Source organism: Theropithecus gelada, chromosome 20 (assembly GCF_003255815.1).
Source record: "Theropithecus gelada isolate Dixy chromosome 20, Tgel_1.0, whole genome shotgun sequence".
In the NCBI taxonomy this organism is placed as follows: domain Eukaryota; kingdom Metazoa; phylum Chordata; class Mammalia; order Primates; family Cercopithecidae; genus Theropithecus; species Theropithecus gelada.
In genome coordinates, this window is record NC_037688.1 from 39,503,483 (window position 1) to 39,519,708 (window position 16,226).

Genomic DNA, 16,226 nt, shown 5'->3' on the forward strand with positions numbered 1-16,226 from the left:
CTATTGGGGTGAGTGGTGCATGGGACTGGAGATAGAAACATTCCTGGGGTATGCGTTGGGGAAAACGGGGCTTCCTTCTTAAAGGATTTAATAAGAGATTAAGTGGACTGATCAAAGGATAGATACAGGGTCTGGAATTTTCCACCTATCACTCCCTCCTGGGTTGATGAAGACCTCAAGACTGTCTCTTCAGTGTCATGGGATTCTGGATGGGCATTGGGGTGTGAGTTATTTTCCTTCCACTAAATCAAATTCCTCTACTTTGTACTATTTTTCTTTCTAGGTTTTTGAGGATTAATGACTATCATTAGAAGGAGTTGTCAGTGTAAGGAAACCTGGCCTTTTTGAGTTGAGATCTTGGCTTAGATACTAGGAGAAAACTTCTTCCCAAGCTGCCCTTGTTAGAAAGTTGGAAAACCCCTCCTTTTGGTTCCAGTTCCTTTTGTGCACATCCTGTAGGACTCACTTAGACTTACGCTATTTTTAAATTTTCTCTGTCTCTCTTTCTTTTGTCTCAAATTTCTTTCCAGTTGGCTGAGAAAGCAGATATATTCTGTGGATCAAACCAGAAGAAACAGGTAAGAGTCATTCAGTTTTCTTCTGGTCACTTTGGATTTCCATCTTCATTCTTTCTTTAAACCTTCCAAGAGGGTGGGAGCATGACTTGTGGTGGGCAAGGTCCTCACTGCGTCCAGTGTGATCTGCAGATGCCATGTTGGGTCCTGGGGTTGATGATGACAAAATCTTCCTCCTGGAGGGAGCCTCTATTCCAGCAGAAAATTCGAGTCCAGCCTTAGAGATGATCTCTGCCATGGGGCATTCGGACCTCATCACAAATATTTGAGCACCTTTAATATCCTGGGAATACAGCAGTAAACACAATCATGATGGCACCAGCCCATACTTTGTGACAGGAGAGAGACTGACTGTGAAGAAGTAAACCAAGTGGTTCTTTATTTTATTTATTTATTTTTTTGAGATGGAGTCTTGCTCTGTCGCCCAGGCTGGAGTGCAGTGGCGCCATCTCAGCTCACTGCAAGCTCCCCCTCCTGGGTTCACGCCATTCTCCTGCCTCAGCTTCCTAAGTAGCTGGGACTACAGGCACCCACCACCACACCTGGCTAATTTTTTTGTATTTTTAGTAGAGACAGGGTTTCACCATGTTTGGCAGGATGGTCTCGAACTTCTGACCTTGTGTTCCACCCACCTTGGCCTCCCATAGTGCTGGGATTACAGGCATGAGCCACTGTGCTCGGGCACCAGGTGGTTCTAAGGGCTGGTAGAGATGTGTTGGGTGATGTGATAATGTGTATTCAGTTTACTTGACTTTTTCACTTAAAAGTACCTCTTGGAGAAGCTCCCTATCAGTCCTGCACAACGCTCTATGCCAGACTATTATTATTATTTTTTAGAGGCAGGGTCTCTCTCTGTTCCCCAGACTGGAGTGCAGTGGCACAATCATAGCTCGCTGCAGCCATAAACTTCTAGGCTCAAATGATCCTCCTGCCTCAGCCTCCTGAGTAGCTGGGAACTACAGGTGTGTGTCACCATGCCTGGCTTATTTATTATTATTATTACTTTTTGCAGAGGTGAGGTCTTACCCAGACTTTTTTTTTAAAAAAGTAAACGTCATTTTGGTTTTTCCTTAGATTAATGCATTGTCATTTCAGAAATCATTTCCTTCTTGATGCACAGAGAGCTGCTCCCAATCCTTGATTATTATTGTGAATAATGCTGCTATGGAAACCTTTGGGTCTATCTTTCTGTAAACTCATTTGAGGTGGCTGTGAGTAGGATAAATTCTCAGAAATGAATCAGCAGCTCAGTGTTTGCTGGTCTAATCGTTTGATAGCTAGAAGTAGCAATTTATATAATATTTCTACCAGTGGGGCAAGAAGGCGTCCATTTCCTGATGATTTATTGTGCCATTAGACTTTGATCTTTGTTCATCTGCAACCGAGGAAACCAAGTGTTTTTGCTTAAACTTGCTTTCTTTATGGGTGAGGTTGAGCATTTTTAATTCATTATTTTTTTCTGAGGTATGATTCAGCTCTTAATAATGTAATGATAAAAACTACCATTTGGCTGGGCATGGTAGAGTACGCTTATATTCCCAGCACTTTGGGAGGCAGAGGCAGGCAGATTGCCTGAGCTCAGGAGTTTGAGACCGGCTTGGGCAACATGGTAAAACACTGTCTCTTCTAAAATACAAAAAATTAGCCAGGCGTGGCAGCATGCACCTGTAGTCCGAACTACTCAGGAGGCTGAGGCAGGAGAATCGCTTGAACCCGGGAGGTGGAGGTTGCAGTGAGCTGAGATCGTGCCATTGCACTCCAGCCTGGGTGACAGAGCAAGATTCCGTCTCAAAAACCAAACCAAAGAAACAAACAAACAAAATACAACAACGACAACAAACAAACCCCAAAACAAAAACAAAAAAACCCCTACGATTTATTTAACACCTGTGTATTTGGCATGCCAGGAATTGCATTGAGCACTTCAGTCCTTATCTCATGTTAGCCTCACATGAGACGCCTTATTTTTTTTTGATAAAATATTCCTTTCGTTCATTCTTGGTTTATTTATGTCGTTATCCTATGTGGATATGTCATTATCCTATCTAGATATGTCATTATCCTAGTTAATATCCAATAACTAAACTCTATCAGCTCTCCTATTTTGTTCCTGAAAATCTTTCCATCTTGAAGGGTGACTTCCTGTCTGGTCAATGTCCTCTGTTACTTGTTGGCTTCAGGGTTTGGGTGAGCTTCCCTGGTCTCTTCTCATGCCCGGTGCGAGGATTTAGAACTCTTAAGCAGGAAGTGGTTAAAAGTCTAGTAAAGTTAGGTCAGCCATTAGCTCACTCCATGTTTTTCTGTCCACCTGCCTTTCTCCCTCCTCTTCTTCTCATCCAACATGCCCTGCCTGCTCCCCCATGCTGGGCCACCCTCCAATGTTACTGAGGTGGATTAAATGAGGTCCTTGTGTTGGAAAATTTGGTAGACACTGGTCTCTTTCAGCCTCAGAGGTGATGCCTTCTCTGCATTTTCTTTCTCCGTGGCTTATGGTGAATCATAGCTGAAACTGGCACAGGGCTGAGGGAGGGAGCCACCTTCAGTGCCTCTCTCCACGCGGTGCTGGTATGGGGTGGCCAGTCTGGCTCTGAAGTCTGCTCTTCATCTGTGAAGTCAAGAAATGGATACCTCCCTCTTGCTCAGGAGGGATTCTGGCAAGTCCTGCATAAAGATCCATCTTCCCATCGGCTGGTCCAGGACCCTCTGCAGAGAGAACCTTTTCTGTTTCTGGACTGAGTTCATCCCTGCGTGCTCACTGGCTTCCTCTCCTCCAACCTCCCTCCCAGTGGGCGGAGCCCTGCTCTCTGTCAACATGTGGAAAATCCGACCTTACCCGTGGTTCTGGGAAGCCTGGAGGGAGCTTTGCAAAAGAAACTTTGACCAAGGTGCCAATGAAAGAGCAACCAACTTCTGTTCTGCCAATTTCCCTCCCTTTCCTGTCACCCACGAGACTAATCATGTTTCCTGAAAGAAAACAAAGGAGCCACAGATGCAGAGGAAAGGCTGAAGGCGAGAGGGGGCAGGCTCAGGGTTGGCCCAGCCTGGGCAATGGACAAGTCTTAGGTGTTTTGCTTGGCCCAAGCACCTTGTTTCATTTTTAGACTTTTCTAGAGGCAAATGGTAGCAGCGGGCATTTGTTTATAGCCTGCTTTGCAGTCATGGCTGTAATAAGCACTTTACATCCTTAGGATACCCGGATACCCTCTTGGCTGATGGGTGAGCTAGGTGCTCTCAGACCCATTTTATATGTGAGAACACTGAGGCCCAGAGAGGTTAAGTGACTTGACTAAAGTAGCCCAGGTTGTCAGGGGTGGCACCAGGGTTTGCAGACTTACTATCCCCACTGGTGTTGCTTTCCCTATTTTTTTTTTTTTTTGAGACCAAGTCTCACTCAGCTGCCCAGGCTGGAGTGCAGTGGTGCCATCTCAGCTCACTGCAAGCTCCGCCTCCCAGGTTCACACCATTCTCCTGCCTCAGCCTCCTGAGTAGCTGGGACTACAGGCATCTGCCACCATGCCCGGCTAATTATTTGTATTTTTAGTAGAGACGAGGTTTCGCCACGTTAGCCAGGATAGTCTTGATCTCCTGACCTTGTGATCCGCCCACCTTGGCCTCCCAAAGTGCTGGGATTACAGGCATGAGCCACCACGCCCGGCCGCTTTTCTTTCTTTCTTTCTTTTTTTTTTTTAAGTGTGCTATTGGCTGAGCATGATGACTGACACCTGTAATCCTAGCACTTTGGGAGGCCAAGGCAGGTGGATTGCTTGAGCTCAGGAGTTGGAGACCAGTCCGGGCAACATGGCGAAACCCCATCTGTACAAAAAGTACAAAAAAGTTAGCTGGGTGTAGTGGTGCACATTTGTAGTCCTGCTACTTGAGAGACTGAGGTGGGAGGATCATCTGAGCCCAGGGAGGTCCAGGCTTCAGTGAGCCATGATTGTGCCACTGAGCTCCAGCCTGGGCAACAGGGTGAGATCCCATTAAAAAAAAAAACAAAACAAAACCAAAAACAACAAAAACAAAAAGAATTGTGCTGTTGAGAGCTGGGGGAAATAGAGAAATCTTTCCTTCCCCACCCTGACCAATCACCTTATAATTAAAAAAAACTAAAAACAAATGTTAAAATTTGTTTTAGTGTGGTAACAACAATAAATCATAGAACAACACTGATCATTTTAACCGTTCTTAGATAGGTAGTTCTGTGGAATGAAGTGTATCATGTTGTCATGCTCCCGTCACCACCATCCATCTCCAGAACTTTTTCATCGTCTCAAACTGAGACTCTGCAGCCATTAAGTGGTAACTCCCCATTGCTTCTCTCTTTAGCCCCTGGAAACCACCACTCTACTCTCTGTCTCTCTGGACTGGATTGCTCCAGGTACCTCGTATAAGTGGACTAATACAATATTCGTCCTTTTGTATCTGGCTTATTGCACTTAGTGTAATGTCTCCAAGTTTCATCTGTGTTGTAGCATGTGTTAGAATCTTCTTCCTTTTTAAGGCTGAATAATGTTCCATTGTACAGACAGACCACATTTTGTTTACTTGTCCATCGATGGATACTTGAATTGCTTCCACCTTTTGGCAATTGTGAATAGTGCTGCTATGAACATGGGTGTACAAATCTGTTTGAGTCTCTGCTTCAGATTCCTTTGTGTATATATCCAGAAGCTGAATTGCTGGATCAAATGGTAATTCTGTCTATTTTTGCGGAACTGCTATACTGTTTTCTGTTGCAGCTATACCTTCCCATGGCAATGCACAGGTTTCTATTTTCTTCATATCCTCACCAACACTTACTTCCTTTCCCTCCTCTGCCCTTGCCCCCGTGCCTTATAACATTGGATTTGCATAAGCAGGATGTGCACTTCCCTTTGTCCTTTAGCCCTGGCAGGGACAGAGGAGGAGGTGGCACAGGGCGAGGGGGTTGCAGGTGGAAGGTGGGTGGGTGGGTCCATTTATCTCCTTCAACGTGAATGCAAATAGGCTTCCTATTCGAGGTTCCAGAATATTAGAGTCCCCTGGGGAGCTTTAGCAGAGCCGCACCAGTAGAGATTCAGATTTTACTGTCCTGGGCATGGCCTCTGGCATTGGAATTTTTTAAAAATAAGATTCTACTGTGAAGCTGGGGTTGAAGATTAGAGCTGACTAGAGAGCAGTTTTCAAATGTCAGCATGCATCGGAATCCCCTGGAGGACTTGTGAACGTGGGGGCTGCTGGGCTCCACCTCACAGTGGCTGATTGAGTCGGTGGTGGGCAGGGCTCAAGAATTTGCATTTCAACCAATCCCCAGGTGATGTAGATGCTGCTGGTCTGGGAGCTACTTACAGAAGCAGAACTCTGGGGCTGCGAGGTCTGGTGGGGTGCCCCTCACCACAGGTGGCCATTTGAACAAAACAAAACAAAATAAAAGTACTTAGCTCCTCAGTGGAACTAGCTGCATTTCAGAGGCTCAACAGCCCCGAGTGGCTGGCGGCTAGTACCTCAGACAGCACAGATGTCTCCATCATTGTCGAAAGTTGTCAGACAGCGTTGAGGTTTGAATCTCAGATCTCACAGTAACTGGTTGTGTGAATTGGGGTAAATGATTTAATTTCTCTGGGCCTCATTTTCCTCATGTGTAAAAGATAAAAGTAATAGTTCCCACCTCCCAGGGCAGATGTGAGGGTTCAGGAGTTAATATGTGAAGGGTGCGTGGACCGTGCCTGGCTCGGGGTAAGCACTTAACGAACGTTTCTTATTGCTGTTGTTGCTGCAAAAGAGCTGGGGGCAGTGGAGGTGCTGGCCCAGCTTCAGCGTGACTGGTAAGTGTCATGGGGCTGCCATCTTTAATTGTTTGGTGATGGCTGCCTGGGTGCAGAGTTGAAGAACCGTGGGAGCCTCCCGGGCTGGGCAGGGAGGACACTGTGATTGTTTAGTGCTGTCTGCCATGGGAGAGGGAGGGGCTGTTGGTGACTCATTCAGGGAATAGTTGCCATCCTTCCCCAAAGGGATTCCCTTGGTTCCTAACCCACAGCTCTAGGCTGAGCCCCCAGGAAACATGATCTGAGATGTAGGTTTGTGTGCAGGAGGCTTACTGGGGAGTGCATGGGGGGTTGTGGAAAGCATGGGGAAGGGAAGGCCGCTGGAACAGGCAGCCGGGGAGTCACAGTCATGGCCCGGGCAGACCTGATGGGGAGCTCTGAGCATGGCCTGTGGAGCTGTCCTGAATTGAGACTAGAGGTCCAGGCCTTCGTTCCCATGCGTGGACCAGGTCAGAGCTGGCTGCCTTGCAAGGGGCTTTGACCTGGGCGAGGCACTCTCTCTAGGGGATGACAGGTTGCAGAGAGGGCTGAAGCTGAGCCATTGGCTTCCTCCCCTGCAGCGCTGGGGCTCAGCCTGCCTGTGCTGGTTTCAGTCGGGCCATGCAGCAGGACGCACACACCCAGAGGTGGGAGTGAGGCAGGGGCTCACCTAGGGGGAAATCGGGTGAGGCTGTCCCGGCACTGGGAGCCCAAAGAAGCTCTCAGCCTCCAGTGTTTACACTGTAAGGGGAGGCCTTTGGAGCAGGTGGGCTCCCATGTCCCAGGTGCTTGAATGCTCATGTCCCTGGTTCCTGGGTTTTTTCCACTGGTTCTCGAGCAGCTGCTCTGGCCCTTCAGGCCCCTCAGTCTCTCTCTTTCTGAACACGGGATGATTCCTTTGCCCTGCTGCTGCCTGGGCTCCTGGGGGACCCTGACCTCCTCCTTGCTCCCAGGATGAGCTCCACTGGGGCACCAGCATGGTCTGGCTCCTCTCCCCACAACCCCTCTCACTGCTGCTCTGGCAGCGCCTGTTCCCGCTGCTCCTCTACCTTCATCCTGCCCTGGCCCAGCTGTTCCTAGGACCACCCCCAGGGCCGAGGCAGAAAGGTTCTTGCAAGCCCCTGGGGCGAATTCCCTAGCCTGCTGGCCGCTCTGCCCAGCCAGCCCCAGCTGGCCCAACAGGGACTTTTTCTGCCCTTGCCCTCGAGGTCTGTCTGTGAAAACCGTGGGTGGTGTCCCTACGGTTTGAGTATGTGGGTGGGGAGCATCTTGTCAGCTGAAGTCTCTGCTGTTAGGCCGTTAGAACCAGAGGAAAAGGCTGGAGGTGGGGACACAGGATGGCCAGAGTCACACTGGACCTTCTCCAGGGCAGCGGCTGGGCAGTGACGTGCTACTTCCTTCCGCATGCCACAGCAGAAGCTGGGAGGATGGTGCAGGGAAACAGGGCTCTTTTCTCCTACAAGCTGGGGCAAGCTTCCTCTCTTGACCACCCTGTCTTAGCTCTGCTGGACACTTGGCACCAGCCAGAAGGGTCTGGATCTCATATTCTTGACCCACTCACCCCACTAATTTAACCTCTCGTTGTTGTGTGAGCTACTCGCTGGGAGGCAGTCAGGTGTGCACCAAAGTGATCGGTGCCTCAGTTTCCTCACCTGGAAGATGGAGATGATCATGGTACCTGCCTTGTAAGTTGTTCAAGCATCTAACAGGTGAATATGCCTATAGGGCACCACCTAGAACAACACCTGACACCTGATTAGCACTTTTGAAGTTTCAGCTTTTGTTACCATTCTTACTACTGCTGCTGCTCCTTTTGCCTGGGATGTGTTCTCCGTTGCTTCCCTCCATTTTTGCTTTTTTTGAGACAGAGTCTCGCTCTGTCACCCAGGCTGGAGTGCAGCGGCGTGGTCTCGGCTCACTGCAAGCTCCGCCTCCCACATTCACACCATTCTCCTGCCTCAGCCTCCTGAGTAGCTGGGACTACAGGCGCCTGCCACCACGCCTGGCTAATGTTTTTTGTATTTTTAGTAGAGACAGGGTTTCACCGTGTTAGCCGGGATAGTCTCAATCCCCTGACCTCGTGATCCGCCCACCTTGGCGTCCCAAAGTGCTGGGATTATAGGCGTGAGCCACTGCGCCCGGCCCTTTCTTCCCTCTTAAGCTGAACCTCACTATGTGGCTTCAAAGAAACACTCATGCAGATTCCTGTGACCGAGCACTGGAATTTGATTCAGTTCCAGGCTCTGCTGCCTGCCATCTAGCTCTAAGCCCTGAGTTGTGTACCCTTGTGACATCCCGCCCTTGGCTGTTCTGAGCCCTGGGGGTCAATCATGTGTACTTTGCAGAAGATAGAATCTGGTGAGCAATTAGGCAACTGTAACACCTGGATGACCCCAGAGCAGCCTGGCATACAGTAGGTGCTCATGTAGGCCTTGTTCCTTCCCAGTTCCCCTCTCTGGCCCTTAGTGACCTTGCCTTACTCTGAACCCCAGTGGCATTAAAAGAAACCTTTATTTTTTAACTTACTTAATTTTGGGGGTGCAGGGTGTCCCCACTTACTCTACATCCCTCTTGTCTCTTCACAGTGCCAGACTAGAGTCAAGCTCAGCTGGATCTTTCCCGGCTGATTCTGCCAAGCCCGTTCTGTGGTTGTGGTTCCTCTGGGTGGCAGGTGGAGTCAGTAGGAGTCTTGTTCATCCCTTCATGTGTGTCACTAATTAGGTGACAAAGTGTTTGGCTGCGTGAAGCATGTCAGAGTTACTCCTGCTGTTTACCCAAGCTTCACCGAATTTCTTCAGTTTGACATTCAGAGTCCTGGGCAGAAATCACATCATGTCAACACCTACATTGGGCCTTTGGGATTTCTGTGGCATTTTGTATTGAGATTATCTGGTCATCTGACACCATTTTCTGCCCACACTGAATCTCCTGCAGGACCTTCCTCTGTGGCCATTCCCGAAGGGTGGGGACCAGCCCTCCTCATTGGGACATCACCCTGTACTGGGGATCTCCAGTGTAGGTGCCTCCTCATTGGGGCATCACCCTACACTGTGAGTCTCCTGTGTGACCTGTATCTATGGACATTCCTGAAGGGTGCCCTTGAGCTTTGCTCATTGAAGTGTCGCCCTGACCTTGACCCAGTGTCTTGTTCCTAGTTAGTGCTCCATAAACAACTGTTGACCAGGCGCTCTTATAGAGGGCTGCCCGAGGTGGGAACTGATGGGAGCCGCTAAATCCTGTGCTGTGGAAAACCCTCAAGGTGACAGAGCTGAGTCTCCCTTTTTTGCAGCATCAGTCTCCGAGAGTTGAAGACCGTCTTGCCCCTGATCAACTTTAAAGTGAGCAGTGCCAAGTTCCTTAAAGATAAGTTTGTGGTAAGTTTCATGGCTCAGCCTGGGAATTGTATGAATGCAGAGTGACTTAACCTCTCTCATGAAGCCGTGACTTGCCTTTGAGTTCCGTGGAATAGTGCCCAAGAAAGTCCTTTGCCTCCAGAGTACATCTTAGTTCAGACAGAGCGATCAGAGACATATCTGAGGACCATAGTCTCCATCCTCGCAGAGGATGTAATCAATAAAGACCAAGTTTACTGAGCTGTTAGGCTTGGAATATCTACCCTCAGACCTGTTTTTCATTAGTCAAGCTTTCCCTGTTTCCCTGACCATACTTCAGCCCATTTTTTCCCCAGTGAAATGAATGCATGTATGTCTTTTGGAAAATATTACGAAAAATTCCTTGTGTAGGGTACCAGGACCGTGGCAGTTTGTATGCACGTGCTGGTAGTGTAGCTGTCAGAGTTGGCTCTTTATTCTTTTGTTTCTCCAACCATCCATCCTTCCGTATATCATTTAATTAATTTTGTTGTGTAATCAAGTTGTTGGTGGGGCTGGGCAGTAAAGCCACTCCAGGAGTGATGGGATATAGTAGAGGAGGTGAGGCAAGGATGGAGATGATGGGCACTGATTTTTGTCTACAGGGTAGTACTCATTCTTCTTAGGAAATGAGCAATGCTTCATCCCAGTAGCCCCAGTTGGAGGACCCCAGTACCCATTGTCAATATCGGCTCCATTACAGCGTTCCTCAGTGGAAAAAGCTCATTTCATTTTTGTGCTAATGAACTCCTGGAAGAATTATCCTATTTTATTGCTTATCAAGCATCCTTTGACTTGCCCCCAGTAATCCACATTAATCCAAGAATAGAAAAAGAGAAAAGAGTAGGTCAGAAGAGGAGAGAGATGGGAGAAGCATTTACCATTGATTGCTACACAATCAGCATTTCATTCTTTATCAAGTATTTACGGAACCAGGTGTTTTGCAGGTATCTTGTTCACTTTCAGGGAAGCCCTAGGAGCGTAGTGGTGGTTCTCCCATTTTACAGATAAAGAAAACTGAGGGTTTGAAAAGGTCAAGGAAATTGCCCAAAGCCGTAAAGCAATTAATTGGAGCTGAGCTTTGACTCCCAGTGCTTTACAAAATGCCCTATATGTACGTACTCTACAAATATGTCTGAAGGTGGAAGTCCAAAGAGAGTGTTTTCTGCCCAAAAATGGAGGAGTTACGCATCATGTCTCTTGCAAACCTGGCTGAGACTCTTCCGTTTTGGGGCTCAAAGGAGGGTCTTACTTGGTAGGTGTCCCTGTGAGTATGTTTTCCCAGACCAGGGACATTAGGGAACGTGTGGAGGGTTTTGATTCAGAGGAATGTGAGTTTGATTTTAGCCAATGTTTTAGAAAAGCCATGTTAAATAGCATGACTTTTTCCTTTCAAAAGCCATGACACAATGTCATGGCTTTTATCTCATTGTCTTAATCTCATTGATTAATCTCATTTATTAATCTCATTGTCTTAATCACCTTATCTTATCCTCATGGTATTATGAATCTGACTTTATCCGTCTGGCCTTACTAAATACTCATGAACGTGCTCACCCAGTCTTAATTTCCTGACCTAAGAAACCCATCCTTACCCACCTGGCCATAACTTCCCACCCTTATCCACCTGTTCTTAACTACCTGGCTGTCCTCAATTTAATTTGCTGTCTCTTCATAGTTCTCTCTTCAGCATGCCAATAATATTGCATGCAATTTCTGAAATAAAAATTATTCTATAAATAGCATGGAGCCATTCTTACGGTGGACATCAAAAATCATGTCACTTTTTTCATATTTACAGGAAATAGGAGCACACAGAGATGAGCTCAGCTTTGAACAGTTCCATCTCTTCTATAAAAAACTTATGTTCGAGCAGCAAAAATCGGTAAGATGATTGTTGAGCAAGTGATCAAATGATGTTTCTGTTTTGCACGTATTTCCAAGTCTGGCATGTTCCTAAGAAACCCACAAGAAGTGTTGAATCTCCATTTTAGTCAAGGAAATATAAATGAGAATGACGAAAGCATACCATTTTCATCTGTTAGATTGGCAAAATTCTTTAACCATGACAGAGCTGTGGGGAAAATGTAGAGAAAAGTGTTCATATACCTTCCTGGTGGAAATGTGAATGGCCGTAAGTTTGACTGGAATTTGATCTGAGTCTGTTAAAAAAGTGCAACTCACTCTACTGCATTATTTCATTCTGAAAGGAAATTTAGCAAATGGCTGTTATTATTAATAACCATCTCCAGATTGAGGAATTATATATGTGTTTCTTCTTTTTACACGTTTGTTTGCTTGTTTGAGATAGAGTTTCACTCTGTTGCCCAGCCTGGAGTACAGTGGTGTGATCTTGGTTCGCTGCAATCCTTGCCTCACGGGTTCAAGGGATTCTTGTGCCTTAGCCTCCCAAATAGCTGGGATTACAGACTTGTGCCACCACGCCCAGCTAATTTTGTATTTTTAGTAGAGATGGGGTTTTGCCATATTGGCTGGGCAGGTCTCGAACTTCTAACCTCACGTGATCCACCCTCCTCCGTCTGCTAAAATGCTGGGATTACAGGTGTGAGCCACTATGCCCAGCCCTTTTTATACTTTTATTCGTATTTTTTTATGAGGACATTTTTTTTGGTTAAAATAATAGACTATTTAAAAATTAAGACGTGTGTACATTTTGACCTGACAGTGGCATCTTGAAGACTCTATTTTATGAAAGGGAAAACATCAGGGCCTGATAATACATTATCGGATTGTTTATTGCAGTGTTACTTATGCTGGCAAAGTACCAGGGCACCATCTGAATGTCTCTCAGTGGAGGAATTGATGGGTAAATTACGGTCTGTTCGTACTGTGTGACATTATGCAGCTGATTAAGAAGGATGCGTCAGTTCTCTTTCCATTGATCTGAGATGATATTTGTGACATTTTGTGAGGAAAGCCAGCAGCGGATTTACATGAGGAGTTAGGTCTGCTATTTTGTTAAAAATCATAGAATACAGGCCAGGCGCAGTGGTTCATGCCTGTAATCCTAGCACTTTGGGAGCCGAGGCGGGTGGATCATTTGAGGTCAGGAGTTTGAGACCAGCCTGGTCAACATGGCAAAACCCCATCGCTACTAAAAATAAAAAAATTAGCCAGGCACGGTGGTGTGCGCCTGTAATCCAAGCTACTCGGGAGGCTGAGGCAGGAGAATCACTTGAACCTGGGAGGCGGAGGTTGCAGTGAGCCAAGATTGTGCCACTGCACTCCAGCCTGGGCAACAGAGCGAGATTCCATCTCAAACACAAAAACAGAATGCAATAATCCTCCTTTTGCTCCTTTTCATGAGCAGGGGAAAGTATGGAAGAAAGCACCTCACATTTAATGTTGATTTTGTGTGTGTGCTGGAAGGGGTTGGGAAGATGGGCGGGAAGGATAGTTACCTTTTCTTTGCACAGCTCATTTTCTCTGGTATGTTCCAAGTAACATGTTACCTTTGCAACAAAAAGTTCCATAGAGCATAAAGTTTTAAAACTGAGACTATTCTATGTGATGCACCTAGCACAGTACCTGGTAGGTGGCACACATTCAACAAGTAGGGGCTGCTGCTGTTGCTGTCAGGAAAGGGCTTTGCAGACTGCAAAAGAATTCCCAGGGAAAGCTGTGAGGGTGTGAGGAGTACCCGGAACTTGGAGTCAGGTGGCTGTGGTTTCTCCAGTTAGCTACATGATCTTGGATGAGCCACTGACTGCTCCTAGCCTCAGTCTTCTGCTCTGTGCAATGGGAAATTGGGAGCTGTGAATAGAAGCATTTTTAAGTGATGAACGTGAATGTTCCTGGAAGACAGTCATTAATTGCTTTCTGCATGCAGGGTTGTGGGCTGGCCACGCAGTGAGGCCACTTGATGGGTGACCACTGGCCATGGGACTTTGGATGTATCTGAGGTAGAGAAATGGGAGGGCCTTTCCTATCTGCCCAGATTGGGGAAAAATGTATTTCATAGAGTGGATCATTGAATTGCAATGTGTTCATTTTTTCACATATATAATAATTAGTTATTGGTTTGCCAAATGAAATAGAAAGATTGCAGGCTTGGGAGTTGGGAGAACTGGATTCTAGACCAACTTGACCTCTAACTGACCAAGTGATGTTGGGGGAGCCATCTCTGTCCTCTCACTTAGACTTTTCTACAAAATGAAGGTACTAAATGAGATCAATGGTTATAGAACTTTTAAAAGTCTATAATCCCCTCTCCTTTAAACAAGAAACTGTAACAACCACAACAAAAACCATGATTCATAAAAGCTTATCAGAATACTTTTTAAGATTAAAACCTGTAACTTTAAAACTAGTCCTTGAGAACAATGACATGTGTCATTGAACATAGAACATGTCGCAGAACAATGATGAGAGTGTGTGTATGAAATTCGGAATGGTGACGATTGTCATCTTATGCAATTGACCAGGATTGAGAAAAAGTCGATTTACTCAAGATAAGTAGTTGCAAATAACAGTTTTTTTTTTTTTAAATAATAGTTTACCTTGACATTTCAAGATGCTGTGTTATCAGACAGATGTCAGGCAAAGTTTGAAAATAAGATTTGTATATGGCTGGGAGCAGTAGCTCACGCCTGTAATCCCACCACTTTGGGAGGCCAAGGCAGGAGGATCCTTTGAGCTCAGGAGTTTGAGACTAGCTTGGGCAACATAGTGAGACCCCGTCTATATTATTAAATAATATTAAAAATTAAAAAAAGAAGATATGCACAAAAACTATTTCACCTGCCAGCAGATTAACCCGTTCATTGATGGTTTCCACTGTGGTAAAATTCCACCTAAGAGGTATTTCAACCTGTACTTTTAATTATGGCTCTTATTAAGGCTAGTCTGGGTGTTTGTGTTTATGAGGGAGTAAAAGAAATTTGAGTCAGAGTTTTACAGAATCTCGGAACCCTCTGGGGTACCCTAGATTGCCCCATGTGGAACTTTGTATGAGAAAGATTCTGCAGATACCAAAGGTTGACCCCTGGTGGCCGGAATGCCACATTGAGCCTGCACCTGGTTGTACTTGATCTAATGGTTTAAATATGTTAAAAATTAAATGCCTACATTTAAAACTGGAGAGATTATATTATATATTAAAATCTAGATTTTTGGCTTCCCTTGGGGAAAAAGTCGAGATCTGGCTATAAATAGGGTCGCATCACCCCATGGAATGGTCCACGTTCTCTGTATTGACCCAGGCCTGTACAGCTCTATCTGTTCATTTATGGTGCTTACCCGACCCTAAAGGAGTTTTGCTTTGGTAACCCTCATCTCCACTGTTTGAGGGTATAACTCTCCAGTTTAGTCACTGCATTTTTAAAATTTAAGGTAAAGACAGATTTGAATAACAAAGTCCCAAGCTTATATAGATGGTTTCCGGCCAGCTCTAAGAGCCTCACTGCTGTTGTGTAGGTAAATGCCCATCCCCTAACCTGTTGTTTACGTCCTGCTCCTGGCTGGAAGCACAGGGCAGAGAACAGTACCTGTTTTGTGATTTGGCGGGGAGGAGGGCCTCGCTGGCTTTCTCAGGCTCCTGCAGGAGACAGAGCTGTTTATGGTGACTCATAATCCCCAGACCTAAATTCAGGGAGTGGGTTCATGCTTATCAGTAGCCAAATGGTTTCCATTGTGAGGTTGCCAGTTCCTCTTTGTGTCTAACCACCTGCCTACGTTGCAGCTCTCGAGCCTCAAAGTTTCCAAAAGTTTGGCAGCAGCAGGAGGATAAGAAATGTAATCTCGTGTTTGTGTCTCCCTGGTAAGGGGATATACCTCTAACTAGGCTGTGATAACAATATCATTAACAAAGATGATAGCCAACATTTTCTCAGGTGGGCTATATGCTAGGCACTGTCCTATGTGGTGTTTCTTTTTTTTCTTTTTCTTTTTTTTTTTTTTGAGACAGAGTCTTGCTCTGTTGCCTAGGCTGGAGCGCAGTGGCACGATCTTCATTCACTGCAACCTCTGCCTCCCGGGTTCAAGTGATTCTCCCTGCCTCAGTCTCCCGAGTAGCTGGGATTACAGGCACGCACCCCCACGCCTGGCTAATTTTTGTTTTTTTAGTAGAAATGGAGTTTCACCATGTTGGCCATGCTGGTCTCGAGCTCCTGACCTCAAGTGATCCACCTGCCTCGGCCTCCCAAAGTGCTGGGATTACAGGTGTGAGCCATCATGCCCTGCCTGTTCTGTGTTTTGTATACATTTGATTCCCCCCTAGAGCCCTGTGGAAGAGCTGCTGTTGTTATTGCCATTTTAGGGATTAAGAAAGTGAGGTCCAGAGAGGTTACTTTGCTGAAGGTCAGGCCACTAACTAGGAAGCTGCAGAGCTAGGATTTGATTTTCTGCCCAACTTCGATGCACAGCCACAGAATACTTCTTAATTTTTGAATCCTTTGTGTTAAAGAAAATGTAAAGCATATACACGTAGAGAGAATAGCGTAACAGATGCTAAGTCAGCAGATGTATCATCAGCGGAC

The 16,226-nt window shown here is 46.2% G+C and overlaps 1 protein-coding gene across 1 annotated transcript in view; it reads left to right on the forward strand.

Annotated features, from left to right (window-relative positions):
* The window catches only part of PLCG2 (phospholipase C gamma 2), a 184,705-nt gene that overhangs the window by 81,705 nt on the left and 86,774 nt on the right, over positions 1 to 16,226 (forward strand). Inside the window, exons 5-7 of the mRNA XM_025370127.1 lie at positions 531 to 578; positions 9,648 to 9,732; positions 11,531 to 11,614. Coding sequence (XP_025225912.1) covers positions 531 to 578; positions 9,648 to 9,732; positions 11,531 to 11,614 — 217 coding nt within the window. The remainder of the gene's footprint in view (positions 1 to 530; positions 579 to 9,647; positions 9,733 to 11,530; positions 11,615 to 16,226) is intronic.